Here is a 19,309-nt window from a genome sequence, read left to right as displayed (position 1 = left end):
TTCAGGGTATGACGTCATTACAGCCTGGGATTGTAGGTAAGTGTAATCTAATGTAATATGATATAATGAATACCTTTGTTTGGGACTTGGAACAATAAAGAAGAATGCACAGGCATTGTTTAAGAAAAATCACAGATATCTAATATACAATATAACCGTTCAGCATTGTTTGTATGAAACTCCCTAATCAACGCACTCTAATCGGAATTGTAACAGGAAACAGGCTCCGAACCGCGATGTGGTGAGTGATCAACTTGCAGTTGCCGCGCTTATGATTCGTCGTCCCTATGGCTATGATAGCCATCCCAAGTATAATATAAATATATATATATATATATATAAGTAAACCGCACGGTTAGTGCGCTACATTTAACGTTCGTATTCAAAAAGTTCTGATGATAGCCAACCAAGTCCGCCAGGGATCGGCGTGCCGTAAGTGCCGTGTTGCCTAGCCGTAGCCGAGTTAACGTACACGAGCTGCTGATACGCTTTGGCTACGTGCATACTTTAGGTTGACGCCTGGTTGACGGCGAGGCGAAAGGCGATACGGTGACGATCCCTTTCCGAGTCGATATGTGTGCTGTGACCTTTAATCTGAGAATTACTACACTAACGTGTAAGAAAATTAGGGGAGATTTATGTCACAGCATGTCAACTCCCACATAACGATCCCAAAAACGGTCGGTCTGTATGTTACTAGTGTAAAGACAAAACTGATGTTAGTGGATTGGGCTGGACTCCTCACACGTTCTGGCAAACTTTGAATTTGTAGATGAATTTGCATATTTAAAATCAATCATAATTAACCAGGGAGAATGAGACGGAGAAATCCGTGGCCGAACATAGATGGCTCTGTAGCCATCCTGGTGTCAGTAATGAGCAAAATGACCAGAATATGGCAAAACTGAATCGTGTCGAATTATACCAAGAGCAGGCTCGTCAGAACTTTGGTCAATTCGTACAGCGGACCGAAAAAAGATTGACGCATTCGAATTGTGGTGTTGGACTGCAAAAAGAACCAATTAGCCCATTTTCAATCAACTAAAGCAACAAAACACTATCATTTACAAATGGGCGCTTAGCTACTTTTGCCATATCGCCATATATTGAGGTTGTTCACCTTAATTATTTATAGTGTGGCCTTAGATTTAAGCAAAACAAATTTAAAAACATCCACGGGCATATTATTGTATAGTATTCTATACCTTAACCCTTCTTTGCATGATTTTTGCTATTTTTTGAAAATAAATCAGGGTGATGTAATTAATGCTCTAGATTAAAGGAAAAATATTTAAAAAAAACCTAATGTAAATAAAAATATGATGGAAATTTACATCATCATGCATTGTCACATATTTGGCTCAGTACTAAATAAATAAAAAAATATTGTTTACTCAATCTTCTTTATTGTTTATGATAATTTAAAAAACAATTATTATTTTTATTCAAGCACAAATTGACGCCACATTTACTACACGAAATTGCGGAATAGCCTTTACATTTGGGAAATTTGCACCGGAGTGACCCACCTACTGTTGGCCAATGTTCAGCACCATCTTTTCTTATATCTTTTGGAGGTGGTGGTGCTGGAGAACCTTTTCTTTTTTTTGATAGTAATTCCTCTTCTAGTGAACTGGTACTAGGATGACCTCTTTTAGCGTATTTGGTGGGTCCTCTGTTGCATAGCACAAAGGCCAATTAGAAATAATAGAACTCCCCAAGAAAGTAATTTTATCTGTGTCATACACCAGATTCCTTTTTTTCCAAATCAAGCTTCTTTTGTCAAATGAAAAACTGGATGAAGACTGCAGATTAGATGAAGTTGATGGGTGAGAGGGTTCTTGATCTTCTGCTTCTACAAGAGGAGGATCAATGTCAGCAGTTTCATCCACATCATCCCCATCATCATCATCGTCGTTCTCCTCCTGCAACACTCTTATAACTTCAACAGAATCGCGGTTTTCATCATCGGAATCTTGGTCATCGAGGTCATCTTCTGAGAGCCAACCGCCTTGTAACTTACTAAGATAATCTTCAATATCTCTTTCATTCAAGTTTCCCTAAAAAACAACATAAAATAAACATTTACAAAAAAATGTTTGCCATACATTACAAGTGAAATTACTGCATAGAGATGTAAATTTCCATCATATAGTTTTGAGAAATTTATTCACAGTGTTTTGATATAAATTGTACATAAAACAACAAAAACATGAAAACAAACCTTATTTCCACTCATTATCACTTTTACTGTATTTTATATATCCGTTTATTTCCATAAAACAAACTAAAATCTCGCTCCTTTTTTCCTGTCACAACAAACAGCGGAATGACAAGTTCTAGGCCTGGTAATTGACAGTGATGTTTGCTATTTTTTGACAACTGCGTTTTGTTGTACGCAATAGTCGCTTCAAATGTTTCCAGCAACAACACATTTACAGTACAAGGGTTTTGAGTACCTTTTTTTTGTTGACTAAATATTATGATTGAAATTTCCCCCACCATGCAAAGAAGGGTTAAATTCTAGGATCTTATTTAGTATTTTTATTCGCCGATAGACGAAGTATTTTTTATTTATAACTTTAATTTTTTGTTAATAAAGCCAACCTTGTTCCACAAAAGTCCTACTTTTATTTTAAACTACTACAACATTTAAGTAGCATAATTTAAAACATGTCAGTCTCTTTCGACAAACGCTAATGTATTGTAGAAAGAAAGAATGATATGAACGTTACAATCTACAATGCCCAGATTAAATATCATAGACTATTAAGAAAACACTTTTTAAACGGATTGAAGCTATGTATTATTATTAAAAGCGTATAATTATTTACATAATTTTAATTTTTTTCCGACGTTTCGTGTGCGTTTAAAAAGTGTTTTCTTAATGTGTAAAAGCTACGTTAACAAAAGACAATACCATCATAGACTATATTCTATGTGAACTTTACTAACAAACTTACTAAAAAAATCTTTTGATGGTTCAGTAAAGACATTGACACTGTGATATGACATGAATATGAATTTAAAAGCTGCGGTTGACGGTTGTTACAGTTCGTCATCCCCTCCTTAGTACTTTCTTCTTAGTTCTTTGATATTTGTTAATTTCTAGACCCTGAGGTAAATTGTATTAATAATATATTTAAATTTAAGTACTATAAGATAACTTTTTGATGAAAAAAGTTAATCTCACGTCGCCCGTTATCGTGATTAGTACACAGAATTTCCGATCTACTGTATTTGTATTTACTATTTTCTGTATGTACACACCATGGAGTGGAAACTTCACCGGCAAAAATTTGGTATCGAAGAATTTACATTACCTAATAGTGAAGAAGTAACTATTGGCCGAGGGAATGATAATACAATTATCCTCACAAGCTTGGTTGTTTCAAGAAATCATTGTGTTATTAAGGTTAACAATGATGAAGTAACAATTGAGGATTTAAAGGTAAAGTATGCATGGAAAAAAGATTTTAAATTGATAGTTTGTTTTACATCTAATAATTATCGATTTTCAGAGTTCAAATGGTGTTTACATAGGATTGAAGCGTATTTCCCCTAACATTCCATATTCAATAACTGAAAATGATATAATTGGTATTGGTTGGACAGAAGGTACTCAGCTAACTAACATAAATGATACAGAAAAGTACATATTTAAACTACAACAAATTCAAAAGAAAGTACCTATCATTAACAGAATTCAATATCAAGAAGAGAATAGTAAACCGCCTCTTAAGAGAAGATATAGTGTTTTACCAATGGTTGAAATAATAAAAACTGAAAAGCCAATCAATGAAGATAACAGGACTTCTAAGGAAAATGATGTTGTTTTTATATTGTCCGACAGTGATGTTGATTGTGAAGGCCCTTCAACTAAAAAGATAAAGAAGTTAGATACAATAAAGCAAGAGTTACAGCCAGAAGATATTAAACTTGAGAATGATGAAATACAATTTGATGCCTTTTCTATAAAGCAAGAGCAACTTGGAGATATTGAAGAACCAATACCAGTTGATAGTGAAAGTGATAGTGAATCAGAACATTGGTATTTAAGGCTTTCGCAGAGTTCCCCTGGAAAGCCATTTATTAACTTGCAAAAACAGAGAAAAACACCAAATAGGGAAAGATGTTCAGATGAGAACTCTTATAGTCAATTTGATGATGTTCAGCTTATCGATGATGATAGTGATATATACTTTGAAGATTTGATCAGTTTAGTACCACCCACAGTTGACTCACAGGTTGCTGAAACTACACAAGATGTGGGCAAGGTCCTTGGAAAAGCAGTAGACAAAATAGATACAAAGAAAGTGGGCCCTGATAAATTAATTAAAAATAAATCTGAAACAAACCTGCCACCCTTACCAAGTTGTGATCACACTGATAGTACTCTTACTAAGGATGTTACTGTTGAAAAAGTGTCTGCAAATGATCGAGCTGGCCCAAAAAAAATTCAAGTTATTGAACCACTTTGCCAACCATCTAGAAGAAAATCACATGTAGCACAAACTGAATGTAAGATTGTTCATGCCTGTATTTTTAATTCTACATATATAAGTATAATCATTGTTTTTTTCATTGCAGCTAAGAAAACATCTAAAAAAGAAAACAAAGAAAGAAAACATAGTGAATCATCTAAAAAAAGTATAAATAAATCTCAAAAAGACGAACGTAAAAAAAAACTAAAAGAAATTGCAGTTAAACTTAAGGAACATGAACCAGATCCTTCCCATAACACTGCAAGCAGTAAAAGTGTTGTTAATATAAAAGTTACTAATACAAGTCGTGGGGAATTTTTAACTAATGTAGTTCAAGCTGTAAAGCCTACAAAAAGAAAAGAGATTCTTGACAAAACAGTGCAGCAAAAACATAAAACATCCCATGGGATTACATTGGTTAATAAAACATCAGATTACAAAGAAAATCATGTTGAAGTGGTTTCAGCAGAACCTAAGTCAGAGAGGAAAAAGAGAAAAAGGAGAAGATCAAGAAGAAAATCAGATAAGACAGAGAAACCACATGCTCATCCTATAAAAGCTATTAGGCCGTTAATGGATATAGACCTTGGGTTCTTTGGAAAGCCAGTTTCAAAAGTTGAACCATTACCACCTAAAAAAATAAAAAAATCTGTGAGGTTCTCTAATACACCCCCAGAAGTTCATGTATTTCAAATTGAACCTGGAAATAAAATGAAGGAAACTAGATTAGTAAAGACAACACTGGTTGACAATCATAAATTGCCAATATTTTCATTGGAAAAGATAACTTTAATGAAAATTTTAATTTGGAATCCACATTGGCTTGATGAACAGATTACTAATGCTGATCCCCCGCCAATATTGGGTCATAATAATATTCCATTGGCGAAATTTCAAACATATAACAATCACCACCAGTATGTACAGTAAGTAGAAATTTTGATAATGACTAGATAATATGATATAAAAAATTCTCTTTCATTGTAATCTATGTTTAATAAAAGAATTACTGCTTACATAATATAATTTTTGAATAGTAATGTAATATGTACAAAAATATTGAAAACAATTTCAAGAGATTCTTAAAAACCTAAGATGTAAATCATAATGTATTGCAGTGTTATTCTTAAGGTAAATTAAGGTAATTAAATTAAGTAATATTAGGTATTATTTATTAAACTTATAAGGATTTATAAGCACTTGTAAATGTATTTATTTATTTATTGTATAAATGATCTTAATATAAAGGAAGTTGGTGTGGTGAAAACACAAACTGTACACAGTTTTTCTGTCCACGAGGATGTCAAACATATTTAAATCATTAACATATATGCGAAGGCCAGTGACATTTAAGCTATATCATTATAACAATCAAACCATTAAAATTGCACGTAAAACGTCATAAACCAATTGAAACTTTGACGCGCCAAAGATAGCCGATGCAAGAAACCTGTTCTTGTCGAGAATTCTTATTCGAATACAGAATGAGTTGTTATATTCGAATATGTATTAAATTACGATAATGTCTGATTAGCATAATTTATAATTGTTTCATTTATATAGTATTATTTAAATTTAATATTGTTTCTTGTTATAAGTGTAGATGGTAGCGAGTTTATTAAATTTGCAATAATTTAGAATAAATAGTGACTGCATCACTCTATTTGTATACAAAAATTGTATTTTCAGGTTAATTGGTGATCTCCTGTTAATGGAAATATGGGAATGTTTAACTCAAGGTCATTTAAGGACTCGCAATCAACCCAAATTACTTCAGATGAGAATTGAAAACTTACCCCCAGTGCCACCCGTTGAACGACACTTTGAACTATTTAACCTGAGTGTTAACAGTAAGTATTTGGTTATTAATTTGTTTTTGCAAATGGATAAAATATTTTTATTTCTAAAAAATATTCAGAAACTTGAGTTAGAAGTTTTCTAAACCTGCTAAACATAGACACATATCTTAGACTATTACATTGCTAATTCGTTCACAAGTAGGTATTCTGAGCATAACCCAAAGAATCTAGTTTCTCTGGGAATCTAACCATGTGCCTAAACCACTGAGCTATAAAAATGATTATTAAAAGAATGGTTGTTGTTGAGATGTTAAAAGTGAGTTAGGCCAAAAAAGTTAGAAGGCTCTCTGTTGAAATCCTGAAAACTGAACAATAATCAGTCAGACCGATAAAAAGTTTGATATTTCTGTATAAATAGAGCCGTGTTGACCTACTGGCTTCAGCGTGCGACGCTCATACCTGAGGTCGTAAGTTCGATTCCCGGCTGTGCACCAATGGATTTTCTTTCTATGTGCGCATTTAAGATTAACTCGAACTGTGAACATATCGTGAGGAAACCGGCTTGCCATAGACCTAAAAAGTCGACGGTGTGCGTCAGGCACAGAAGGCTGATCACCTACTTGCCTATTCGATTAACAAAATGATCATGAAACCAGACCAGACCTAAAAAGGTTGTAGCGCCATTGATATTTTTTTAAATTTTTAAATGGTGAAAAAGAACAATTTGGAAAGTCATTTAAGCAAAGTTCATTACAACTTTGCCGGTGCATTCTTAGTCCAAAAACAATGTTGCATACATTTAAAGAAAACACTATTTCAATGGATTGAAATTATTATTTTATTATTATTATAATTATTTTATATAATTTTAAATTATAATAATACATAACTTCAATCCGTTGAAAAAGTGTTTTCTTTAAATGTGTAAAAGTTATTTTAATAAAAGACAATACAATGTTTCATACATTTCAGCCGCAGTGTAGAATTAGCCTAAAGGATATCTTTTGTATGAAAATGTTATTTAGCCACAACTAAATTGTTATATTAGTCTATATTTTTACTTCTAGTTTCCATGCCAACAACAGAGGCAAAAAATGCTCCAAGAGTAGGCGAAATATTAATTATTGACATTGGTCCGCCAAATTCCAAGATTTCCAGGTTTTTATTTGTACACAATGTAAGGATACTTCCTGCGCCTCCAAGTAAGTGTTGTTCATTATGAGACAATTTTTAAATCAACATCCTAAAATAAAATTTAGTGTTAATTACTAAAAATAAATTAAATATAACAGTACTCATATTGCATTCATTTTTTAGATTTTAAATACAATTAATAAAATTTGTAATGCTGTCTTAGTATTTGAATGTAAAAATCTGCAAATTATTACAATATGTAAATCCCCAATTTTGTTTATATTTAACAACTTTAACAAACTCAATATTACAATAAAAAATAACCTTATTATTTTTAAATTAAATTTTTGGTTTAACATTTATATTGATACATTATTTCTATATACAGTCAAACCGGGTTAAGCTCAAGGGACCGCGATCCCTTTTTCTCTTATAGAGGTTTCTCACTAACCCGATTTTCTACAGAGTTACAGAAAGGGGTCTGTCTCACATAAAACTATGACGTAATTAGAAACAAAATATAGACGTATTTATGGATATTGCATATTTATTGAAATATTTAGTAGTTGAAGAGAAATGTTTAATCTAATTAATATTGTAACAACATATACTTGAATAAATATGTTAATTTCTTTAGGGATTCTGTTTTTAATTTTTTGTATGTTTTTCAAGGTCATAAATACATAAATAGTTAGCGTTCAACTGCGCTTATAGAGGTATATGTATCAATCTCTGATAGAGGTTGACGCGTGAAAAATGACTGTCACTTATACAGGTTTCATGTTTCTTACTTATAGAGGTTTTAGGAGGGCAAAATTATGGGACCTTGTAATATTAATAGAGTTTTATAGCTTACCCAGTTCTCACTTATCCAGGTTTGACTGTATGGAAATAAAGAATAGGAATTCTAATACCAATATTCATCCATTATTTAAGAAACTTTATAACTTCTAGGACAGTGTATGATTACAACTCTTTTATTCATTTTTTTAAATTTAAACAAACATATATTTCAGACAACAAAAACACATTCTTTAGCATTTCATTATATGCTATATTTACTGGGAAGATGAGTCAGCTAAAGATTGGTGAACTGATAGTTGGTCGATCATTAGCTTATATAAATAAGGAATTAATGTTATTTGAAGCCATGGAATACCTCTCGGGTTCACCCCTCAGTGAGGCAATTTTGAATCCGCAGCCTCAACACTTCCAAAGATATAACAATAATGCTTGTGTTAATATGAATTTACCTGTAAGTACTATTTTAAATTTAACAAGCTGCATATTTTTATTTACAAAATAAATTTATTGTCTGTAGAAATTCTAATAGATGATTTTTACATTGATCATTTTTGTAAAAAAATGAAAATAGTTTTCTAATATAGGATCGTTCCGGTAATTAGTTCGCTGAAATTTAGGAATCTGAGACAAAACCTAAATATTACTTCCAATATTAGCATCAAGCTTAATCAATATACAAGTCTCAGGTCCGTATTCCAGTAGATATCTCAAGTTAATTCCGTTTGAGCACTGTCAAATATGTCACTATGTCAAAGTTTAGAAAAATAATAGACGGCTCTTGTGCGCAGATTTTAGTTTAATAACGTTTCAGAAATTACTAAATGAAAATCATTTTTCATAATTAATTACAGTGTAATTTTTAGTTATATGTTTCGTGTGTTTTGCTTTCAAAATTTTAATGACAGTTTACCTTTGAGTTATGAAGTCACAATTATTTTAAAAACCTAACTCTAGTATGCCTTTTCACCCACACAATGTTAGATCAGTATAGCGCTAGTTAATGCGTCCCTTCAACGTCGTTGTATGGTAACAGATGTCTATAGTCGATGCATTTTAAACTGAGTCGTCGTGCAATAAATATCACTGACAGTAGATTAGTTATCGGTACTCACACATGTCCACGGGTCCATGATTTGGTTGTTGCGTTTCTATAAACATAATATTTTTTGTTATGACACTCGTTACATTACATTCGAAACAAACATTAAAAACTTTTATTTTTCGATAGCGGAAAAATTATTCCTATTAATAACATGATTTAGCATATCGATCGTACCTATCCCGTTATCAATAGGCACCCCTGCAATTCTTACGCACATCACGACACCTCTCCATAAGACCTGTAAGTGCGAGCGAGACAGACATAAATATGATGTATAGACCCGAAGCGTCAGTTCATAATGCGTCGACTTTGTACGCTCCTAAAGTGTTTAACAAAACGTTTTTACATTTTGTTATTTGTAGGAAACTTTTTATACTTATAATATAAATTATTGTGATTTTTCCTGTTATTGTTTTATCGATCCTTTTCAGTGGACGTCGACATTGAATGACAGTCAAAAAGTAGCGGTGGAGTCCTCTGTGTCGGCGGCTCTTGGGGATCGGCCCAATATACAAATGGTTCAAGGACCACCTGGAACCGGTATGAATACAAATATTATAACGTCCAAATTTTATTTTATATTTATTTATTTTTTTCAAAATATTTTCGACAAATGAGGGCAACAAGTACGGTCACGCAATTTTTGGAGACTAGACCCCCCCCCCCCCCCAATGTAACGCGCCGTATTGTTTTTTCTATACCCAATCGTATAACGTTACTTGACCACCCAGTGACTTTTTATACCTATAAGTTGCCATTGTGTGGTACTGCCGTAAAGTCGAATAATATATACTATAATAACTCTTAATTTAATCCCCGCCCGAATCGTAAATACCCCCCCCCCCCAGTACTCCCCCCTACCCCTTAATTATGCGTTAAATACAAATAAAATTACTATTTATTTATTAACACTTCGCAAATACGTAGGAACTCGGTGTACCGCATTTTGGGTTGCTGTTTCGACATTACACACTTATTATTAGAATTATATTCTAGGAAAATCAAGCGTGATATGTGCCATGGTGATGGCATATTTCTACGACGTTAATAGAAAGAAACAGCAGAACAGAGGGAAAATATTAATATGTGCGACGAGCAATGCGGCCATAGACGAAATTGTTATACGACTACTCAGTATACGGCAGAGCTTACCAAAACGTGAGTAAAAACCTTTAAAAATACCAAAGACAAAATTTTACAGACCACTCAAATCAAATTAAGCGCTTGAACTGGAATAATTAATATATAAGTGGACTTTCTAATATTATATAAAAACAATTCTAAATCCTACTGTTCTGTATAGTCTTTACCAGCGTTTACAAACGTAGGGCAATTTGTTTGTTAAAGGGGCAAATTGGTAAACGGCTGAATTTAACAACATATCATATAAGATAATTATGAGAACGATTAAACTTATTAATTATAAAAGGGATGTATGTATGTCATAAGAACTTTAGAAATGCTTGTGCATGGCACAAAAATGGTTAAGAAACTCTGGTCTTGACTCTAGATTAATATGTTTTTTTTTAAGTTGTTGTTCTCCGGGTAATCTCTCTGCATGCATGTATGTGACTTATGGGCCTCAGATTGCATCGGTTACTTCAATTATTTTTTATTTCATAGACAAGTAGGTGATCAGGTCTTACAAATGTCATCGATTTTTTTGTTGGTTTCAACACGGTGTTTGCCTTCACCGCAGGAGTAAGGGCTCATTACACAGATAGCAACAAATTCCACCAATGGAATTGAATTGACTGGTTAGAATGCACGCCCGCTCGCTTAAGCCTTCCTTAATACTCTTCTATATTGAATAGTCCAGTATAAAATACTATAGCTCTATACAAAATGTATATATTTCAGCTGAAAGATTCAAAATGGTACGCGTGGGTCGGGTAGAAGCGATGCATAGTCGAGCTAAGGACGTCAGTTCACAACAACTCGCGGCAAGAGACGCTGCTAGACTGAATGCTGAGCCGCAAAATGCCGTGGTGGCCCAACAGGTATATTTTATCTCAATTTAAGGAAGAAAAAATATGAATTTTATAAATGTTAAATCAATATAATGTTTAACATGGACTGTTTAGTTCTGAATGCGATATATATATATATATATATATATATATATTTATTCTACCTCGCAGCAATTACATGTATATACAGCAGGTGAAAAACCTCTTTAAATATACTGCCATCGGATTATCGTTATCGTCTGAGACTGCGAGGCCACAATGTTTATTATGGTTATACCATTGAACAGTCCGGCTCGAAGGACCATTATGGTTCCTGGTTCAGTGCTTGCTTCAGGGGATGCTTCAGATAATTACTATTTATTATCAACAAAGTTTAACAAAAGATATAAAATAATTTAATGCTAAATGTAATGTAAATGCTGAAGAATGCGTCTGGCCATAATCTCGAGGCGTAACTTCGACGATTTAGGTAATCGCCACTCTTATAAAATTAAGAAATCCTGAGTAAGCCAATAGTACAGCCTTGGCTCATACACTTCTTATAAGTGCTAAAAACTAGGTTACACAGATAAAAAAATATGTTTTTGCACAACATACGATCATTGTGAAGCTATCTCTACCAGTTAAAATAACACACTATGAAATATATTTTTGGTTCTTCGATCCGGGTTCCACTATCACTTTAATATATCTGAAATAAGAAAAATATATATACATATAATATTGCCCGCTTATATACTCTTAGATACTTATATCTTATGCTCTTACAGATTTCACATATAGAAGCGAAAATAAACATGTGGAAGACGGCAATAAGTGAAGCGAAGGATCCCGTGAGAATCGCCTACTGTCAGGGACGGATCACCCAACTCAATGAGCGAATAAATATGGTATGTCGTTATTTATGCTATTAAAAATTAATTTTAACTATTGCGATTGTTAATTTTCTGTCTGCAATATGAAATAAATAATAGTTTTAATAAATCGTATACGTCAATGTAATAACAGTTTTTACTACGTGTAGATTGTCCATATAATTTAAATACAAATATAATTAATATATTTATTGCTATTTTAAATTCCAATTATGTGTTCCTGCTTCCGTATACGGTCATTACAACATTACAAAATCTAGTGCCGCTACAACACTTGGGCTTTATTATTTGTTTCGAGATCATTTTATCGTAGTAAGTAGATGATCAGCCTTTTGTAACTGTCATAAGACTTAGATTCCAGAACAAGAACGAATCACTGTTTAAAAGTGTGTTACATATAAAAAATGTGTGAGTGTACTAGTGTCCACACCGAAGAAGTAAAACTTCTTTATGACCTTATTTTTCGAAAAATGCAACTATATGCAACTTTACAGAAATTGGTTAAATAAAGTTAAATTAGATAAAGTTTAAGAACATGCTTTTATTATCATAGACATGAATACAAATAATACAATTATTTCATTTGGCCTTATTAATACTAAGATTATTACAGAATTTCATTAATTGTAATAGAATTATTACTATCATTGTTATATATTTTTGTTATTAATGGCTTCGAATCTCTTCGAATCAACCTTGTTAGGGACAGGAAAAAGATAGCGCGTAACGGAAAAATATGATGCGTAACCGAAAATTGTGACGGTAAATTCTTTTCCAACGCCGATAAAGAAGTTTCACTTCAAAAATGGATCGTGGATTCCTTTGTTTTTTTGGGAATTTAATTTATTGTTGTGCAAAAAAGAACAACTATAGAACCTAACATGACGTTTTAAACCATTTTATTTTATCAGTTACGCCACGGTGGTGGTGGTGGTGAAGACGTCAGACCTGAGCGTCTAATGGCGGCTGAAAAGAAAATCATTGACTGCGCTGATATCATCGCTACTACGCTCGCAAGCGCACAGAATAATAAAATGAAAGGGTAAGTTGAAAATGAAATTCGTTTTAAAATTTAATTGGCTTCAAAATGCGCTAAAATGTATGAAATGACAATATTTCTTATTTATTGGTCTTGTATTAGGGAGCGTTCAAGTATTACGTCACAAAATTTTCGGATATTCTTGAATCATCCCGTAACGTTTTCTGTATCTAATAGTAAAACGTTTCGTGACCACCTAAAACTTACCATTATGTAAGTCCGAATTTCCAGTACTGTAATATGTAAAGTAATATTATCAATAACGCGTAATTCAATCCTCGCCCCGCATCGTAACGTTTTAAAAGAGGGGGCCCCCCCCCCCCCCAAATTCGTTACGTAATACTTGAACGCTCCCTTACACTAACAAAATTAAATAAAACGATAATTAGAGTATAACACGGTAAATATTTTTGAAAGTCGTTTATTCATTCATATGAATCTTAAACTCATTAAGGTAAGTTTTGAATTTTCAAGAGACATACAAAGCAAACAAACAAATATAATTTGAGGAATTGTTTTTTATCATTTCACATTGGAGAAAATAAATAACTTATTATTATTATTAATAAATATATCTTATAACTAATAAGCAACTCTTGTGAACTCGGCCCGAATTCGAACGAATAGGTCTAGCAATTATTAGTCTTGTACGATATTTACACTGGTTGTTTATTCTATATGACATTTTGTGGATCAGTGTTAGCCTAATGGCTTCAGCGTGCGACTCTCATCCCTGAGGTCGTAGGTTCGATCCCCGGCTGTGCACCAGTGGATTTTCTTTCTATGTGCGCATTTAACATTAGCTCGAACGGTGTGCATCAGGCACAGAAGGCTGATCACCTACTTGCCTATTCGATTAACAAAATGATCATGAAACAGATATAGAAATCTGAGGCCCAGACCTATTAAAAAGGTTGTAGCGCCATTGATTTATTTTTATGTGACATCTTGTACATAGAACCCTCAAAACAAAAGACGAATGTTAAATGTGTTTCAGTGTGAAAGGTCGCATAGCGCTATGTATAGTGGACGAAGCGGGGCAGGCCATCGAGCCTGAGACATTAGTTCCTCTGACCTTGGACGTCACCAAGCTAACATTGGTCGGCGACCCTCAACAACTGCCCGGGTATCTTTGCTCTCAGGTATATTCTCTACGATACTTCTATACCTTAAGAAAACACTTTTTAAACGGATTGAAGCTTACATAGCTTCAATTTTTCCGACGTTTCGCGTGCTTTTCAGCGTGCGTGCTTCTTTATCACGGTGACACCACGCACGCTGAAAAGCAGGCGAAACGTCGGAAAAAAAATTAAAATAATTATAAGTTTATAAAAATAATACATAGCTTCAATCCGTTTAAAAAGTGTTTTCTTTAGGTGTAAAAGCTATGTCAACAAAAAACAATACTTCTATATCTGCTACTTGAACTCTATTCTTTGTTAAACTATGAATTTATGAGTCCTTATAGTCCTTCGGTCATTCGAATCTCTTTCGGGTCCGTTCGTCTAAGATATATAATTGGACCAAAAAAATGGATAGCTGTTACTGCCCTAACAAAGGAGTGTTAGGATTAGGATACAAGATTTTTTTGAAATATTTTTCATTGATTTTTAGGTAGGTTTGGTAACATTTTTCTTACACTATTACTATTACTATTAAACTCAACTGAAATTATTTCCAATTTAAATTCCATTTGCCGCTATATCGAAATGTAAAGTTATTTTACAGATTGTTTTTATTATTTTGTTAATATTTCTACAAAGTATTAATAGGTGCTTAAGTTCAAGTATTACGTAACGAATTTGGGGGGACTTTCTCTTGTAAAACGTTACGATGCTGGGCGGGGAATGAATTACGCGTTATTTTTAATATTCTTTCTAGTACTTTACACTACATATGGAAAGTTTTAGGTATAAAGAGTCACTGGCGGTGGTCACGAAACGTTTTACTATTGGATACAGAAAACGTTACGGTGCGTTTCATGGGGGGGGGGGGTGTCAAGAATCTCCAAAGATTGCGTGACGTAATACTTGAATGCTCCCTTACGTCATATACCTTTGTAAAATTTTGTAGGATCCTGTGTTTGTGTACTCAAACAATTGAATTAACTTCTGCATTTATTAACAGCGAGCTAAAAAGCACGGCCTGGGGGAAAGTCTGTTCGCCCGTCTGACCTCGTGCACTGAACTCTGGCCTCAAAGTCCAGTACTACTTCTGAATCAGCAATATCGGATGCATCAGAGCATCGCTGATTATCCCAATAGAGCCTTCTACGCAGATCAGATACGGACAGTGCCACGCCCGCCTGTTGATCTGGACATTCCACCGTATACAATTTTGGGTATACATAGTGGGGATAAAGGACAAGGTATGATAGTGCGATGTTGACGCACAAAATGTTGTTAATAATTTTGTTTTTTTTTATATATTTTCTAATTTTTATTTTGACGGAGAAATATCGTCTTCATCATTAACAAGTTACGTGGGCATCATGTGAGCGAACACAAAAGACACAAATATCTATCGCGCAATATTTTATTTGGATTGACTCCTTTTAACACTCTCAACGTCACAATTCTCCACTGAATACTTAATCAGTATAACAAGTATTCGCAAAGTCAAAATGGCGCTTCGACCCCACTCTAGACATATGCTCTGCTCTGATTGGTCGTAACAATATTCGTACTTTTATTCGTTAAGTAATGATTCCTAACTATGAAACATTCGGGTTACCAATGCAATTTACGTAAGTTGTTTAATACCTCCGACGAGTTATCGAGGAATTATCTAGAAAATATTAAAAAAAAACCAAATAAATCGAGTCAAAAAAATCTGATTCTTAAACGTTAAAGAAGTAGTTAATGATTAACCAAAGCAACAATTAAAGTCAGCCTGATATTATATAAATTGTTGAATAATATTTTTCTTAATCTTTCTCTTGTTGTCTCTTTCCTGTATCGCAGCGATCTCTTCTAGACATCTCTTTAAGGCGGTAAACAAATAATATATTTTTCCAGGGTTATCAGGTGCAAATGATTTAGAAGCTTGCGGTGTGTCTCGGTTGGCAGCGGCCCTGGCCCAAATTACGAGGCCGAAGGGGCTTTCCTTTGCGGTCATCACTCCTTACGCCGCCCACAGGGATCTCATTAGGAAATATTTAAAGCATGAAGAGTAAGTTAGTTCTTTTTATTTATAAAACAATTCTTTGATTTTCGTATAGGTTTTTATAAACAATACTTTAAGTATATTTGAACGGTATTTCGCTTTAGTTATAGATTCATATGGATCCCAATAATAAAGCCTATTTTTTTGTATTTAAAAAATAAAAACTTCTGATTTTAATATTCTCTTTACATCAAAAACGTTTACTTTCAAGAATTTTCCTAAATGTATTTTAAGCCAAGAACAGATCGTTAATATTTTTCAATTAAAAAAAAAACAGTTTTTTTATTCTGTGATTTTACAGATCGGATAGTTTAATAGAAGTGAACACAGTGGACAGTTTCCAAGGCCAAGAGCGAGATGTCGTTATCGTCTCGTTGGCTCGAAGTCACGGACTAGGCTTTCTCACGGATGCTGGTCGAATGAACGTGATGCTGACACGTGCCAGGCACGCCCTCGTCGTGTGCCTCAATCCACACGCTGTTATGGTAAGTAAGCTGGTTTAACCATATTGAAATAAAACATATGTGCTTGTTCCCGTGATTACGATATTATTACCATCTTTTTAATGGGAGACAACGAGATTGCGGGTAGGCAATGCCACCACAGCCCAGACCCTCAGATACAGATCATGGATACAGTCAATGGATAAAAAATAAAATAAATCAATGGCGCTACAACCTTTTTAGGTCTGGGCCTCAGATACAGATAGTATCTGTTTCATGATCATTTTGTTAATCGAATAGGCAAGTAGGTGATCAGCTTTCCGTACCTGACGGATGCCGTCGGTAGACTTGGGTCTAAGACAAGCTCACGATGTTTTCCTTTACTATCCGAGCTAATGTTGAATGCGCACATAGAAAGAAAATCCATTGGTGCACAGCCGGGCATCGAACCTACGACCGCAGGGACTGAGCCACTAGGCTAACAGTCCTCCAACACGGTCAATGGATGTGTAATATAATAATAGTATGAATAATGGTAACCATGGTAAAAAAATCTACCAATCAACTTTTTATAATGCGATATTTATGAAAATTACAGTATGCCACACTAATATTATCAGAAAATTATATGTAATGAATGTAAATCTGTGAAAACCGCATATCGTAGAGCTGAAATCACCGGAATATGTCAGGCATAGAAGATTTACCTACTTCTTAAGTTCAAAATTTTTAAATTCCTCCATTATTTGGAGTTTATAAATGGTAATGTGAATGTCCCAAAGTTATGGGATATGAAGGGAAAGTACCTTAAATATCTTAGAGTATTTTACTGAAAGAAGACAAAATTTCTTGCCTCGTCTGGGAATCGAACCGACCTAAATGTTAAAAAAACACCCCAACTTTTATGATGCCAATCGAAGGAATGGCAAGTAATAACTCTTCTAAAGTAACATAGTATTTTAAAAGAAAGGCATATATTTCACGTATCCCCAAAAGAAGAAATCTAATGGTGTAAGGTCTGGGGGGACCTACACCTATCTGCGATATTTAAGGTACTTTCCCTTCATGGCCCATAACTTTGATACACCCTGTAGAACTCGAATCAATTTGTTGCATTGGATTATTGAGTATGATGATCTATTATATTTTCAAGTACGAGTTAAATTTCTTTAGTATGTTGGTTTTGAAATTTTTCAGTTCAGTTAAATAGTTTTTGATCTCCACGCATTTCTGGAAAGAGTCAAATGCCAAAAATGATTGATGAAATTCTTTTACAGAGAAACGACCAATGGCGAACATTAATAGAAGACTCACAACAGAGACACTTATATAAAGTACTACCGAACAAAATGTGCCGAGCACCAACAAAGACTGAATCTGATGAAGAAATACTCAAATATTTGCGAGGGAAATGATTTTCTTTAGTAAGACTTTTCATAATCACCTCTCTGCTATATTTAAACAATGTATTTAAAACATTAATTATTACTTTAAAAGGAAAAGTTATAATTTGTTATTCCCTTAAAGTCGCAGGATACTTTTTGAAGATTAGAATTTTAAAGATTATATAATGTCGGGCATAACAAGAAGTGGTATAAAGCTCGTTTAATATATCTGACTTTGAAAGAAAACCCTTTTATACCGGATTAAAGCTATGTATTATTATATACTTATAATTATTTTACATAATTTCAATTTTTTCCGACGTTTCGCGTGCTTTACAGCGTGCGTGGTCACGGTGACTGAAGACAAAAGGTGTTGAATGTCAAGAGTATCACAGCTGCAGAGAAAGTTGTGTTATCTGTATTTATTGCCCCGAAGTTGATATCAACTAGATGACGGGTTTTTGCAGAAATGACTCACGGTGTCCTCTATTTTCGCGGATTGTTTGTCTTGGGGTTTTAAATTGGATATTATAATCATAGCTTCAATTTCGTAAAAATGTTTTTTCTTTCAATGTGTAAAAGCTATGTTAACAAAAGACTATATCTGACTTTGCCTGATAGATCCAATTCTTGCAAAAAAATTTACTTTGTTTTGCTGGGTCGTCTCTCGACAAACTCAAAATCAGAGGAGGGCATACTGTGCCGCAAGGATATTAGATATTTCCTTTTTTAATCTACCTATAGGATTCGAAACGGTACTTCTGTTTACCCTAAGTTTGAAGGTAGTTGAGAGTAGAACTTATTTTTAGGTTTTACGTAGTGGAACAAACCGATCGAACGGATCGATAAATGCCATTATAATTAATAAAGTCAATTATTAAGATCACCCATAGAAACATCACCATCCAGACATAACTAACTATTTTAGAGATCAAGTAGGATGTCTTCTTAGGATGGAGTCAGACGGAGTGTCTTCTTCGTCTTACCATCCTGTTAGGGTATTTTCAATTATTAATTAAAACCAATAAATATTTGCGTTTTAGTTGACATTATCAGATCGATCTCCTTTTAAGTCTTTATGTGGGATAAACCATGTCCATTTTTATGAA

General features: G+C 33.6%; 2 protein-coding genes across 3 annotated transcripts; one reads left to right on the top strand and one right to left on the bottom strand.

The window, feature by feature from the left end:
• Positions 1 to 1,408: 1,408 nt before the first annotated feature.
• Positions 1,409 to 2,376, bottom strand: LOC123715385 (putative mediator of RNA polymerase II transcription subunit 12). The gene is made up of 2 exons (XM_045670372.1): positions 2,225 to 2,376; positions 1,409 to 2,060 (listed from the first exon to the last, which is right to left on the bottom strand). Exons 1-2 carry the CDS (start codon positions 2,237 to 2,239, stop codon positions 1,626 to 1,628), a joined length of 450 nt encoding a protein of 149 aa, XP_045526328.1. The 5' UTR covers positions 2,240 to 2,376; the 3' UTR covers positions 1,409 to 1,625.
• Positions 2,377 to 3,062: 686 nt separating this feature from the next.
• Positions 3,063 to 18,552, top strand: LOC123715514. Of its 2 annotated transcripts, none has more exons than XM_045670549.1 (16): positions 3,063 to 3,451; positions 3,522 to 4,521; positions 4,591 to 5,410; positions 6,174 to 6,334; positions 7,351 to 7,485; positions 8,434 to 8,672; positions 9,755 to 9,863; positions 10,320 to 10,481; positions 11,184 to 11,323; positions 12,064 to 12,183; positions 13,080 to 13,210; positions 14,205 to 14,349; positions 15,335 to 15,575; positions 16,225 to 16,378; positions 16,683 to 16,857; positions 18,093 to 18,552. In XM_045670549.1, exons 1-16 carry the CDS (start codon positions 3,272 to 3,274, stop codon positions 18,228 to 18,230), a joined length of 4,050 nt encoding a protein of 1,349 aa, XP_045526505.1. In that variant the 5' UTR covers positions 3,063 to 3,271; the 3' UTR covers positions 18,231 to 18,552. The 2 variants fall into 2 exon arrangements, with proteins under 2 accessions (XP_045526505.1, XP_045526504.1); XM_045670548.1 differs by having other exon boundaries at positions 16,674 to 16,857.
• The last annotated feature ends 757 nt before the right edge of the window (positions 18,553 to 19,309 follow it).

Source organism: Pieris brassicae, chromosome 10, assembly GCF_905147105.1.
Source record: "Pieris brassicae chromosome 10, ilPieBrab1.1, whole genome shotgun sequence".
Lineage (NCBI taxonomy): Eukaryota > Metazoa > Arthropoda > Insecta > Lepidoptera > Pieridae > Pieris > Pieris brassicae.
Note: the sequence above shows the minus strand (reverse complement) of the source record. Positions and strands in the feature narration are given on the sequence as shown.

Bases quoted from the DNA above. Each gene is read 5' to 3' on its own strand.
- LOC123715514 (XM_045670548.1), top strand. From the start codon at position 3,272: ATGGAGTGGAAACTTCACCGGCAAAAATTTGGTATCGAAGAATTTACA. The intron at 3,452-3,521 runs GTAAAGTATGCA...ATCGATTTTCAG, and splicing joins TAACAATTGAGGATTTAAAG to AGTTCAAATGGTGTTTACAT. The intron at 4,522-4,590 runs GTAAGATTGTTC...TTTTCATTGCAG, and splicing joins ACATGTAGCACAAACTGAAT to CTAAGAAAACATCTAAAAAA.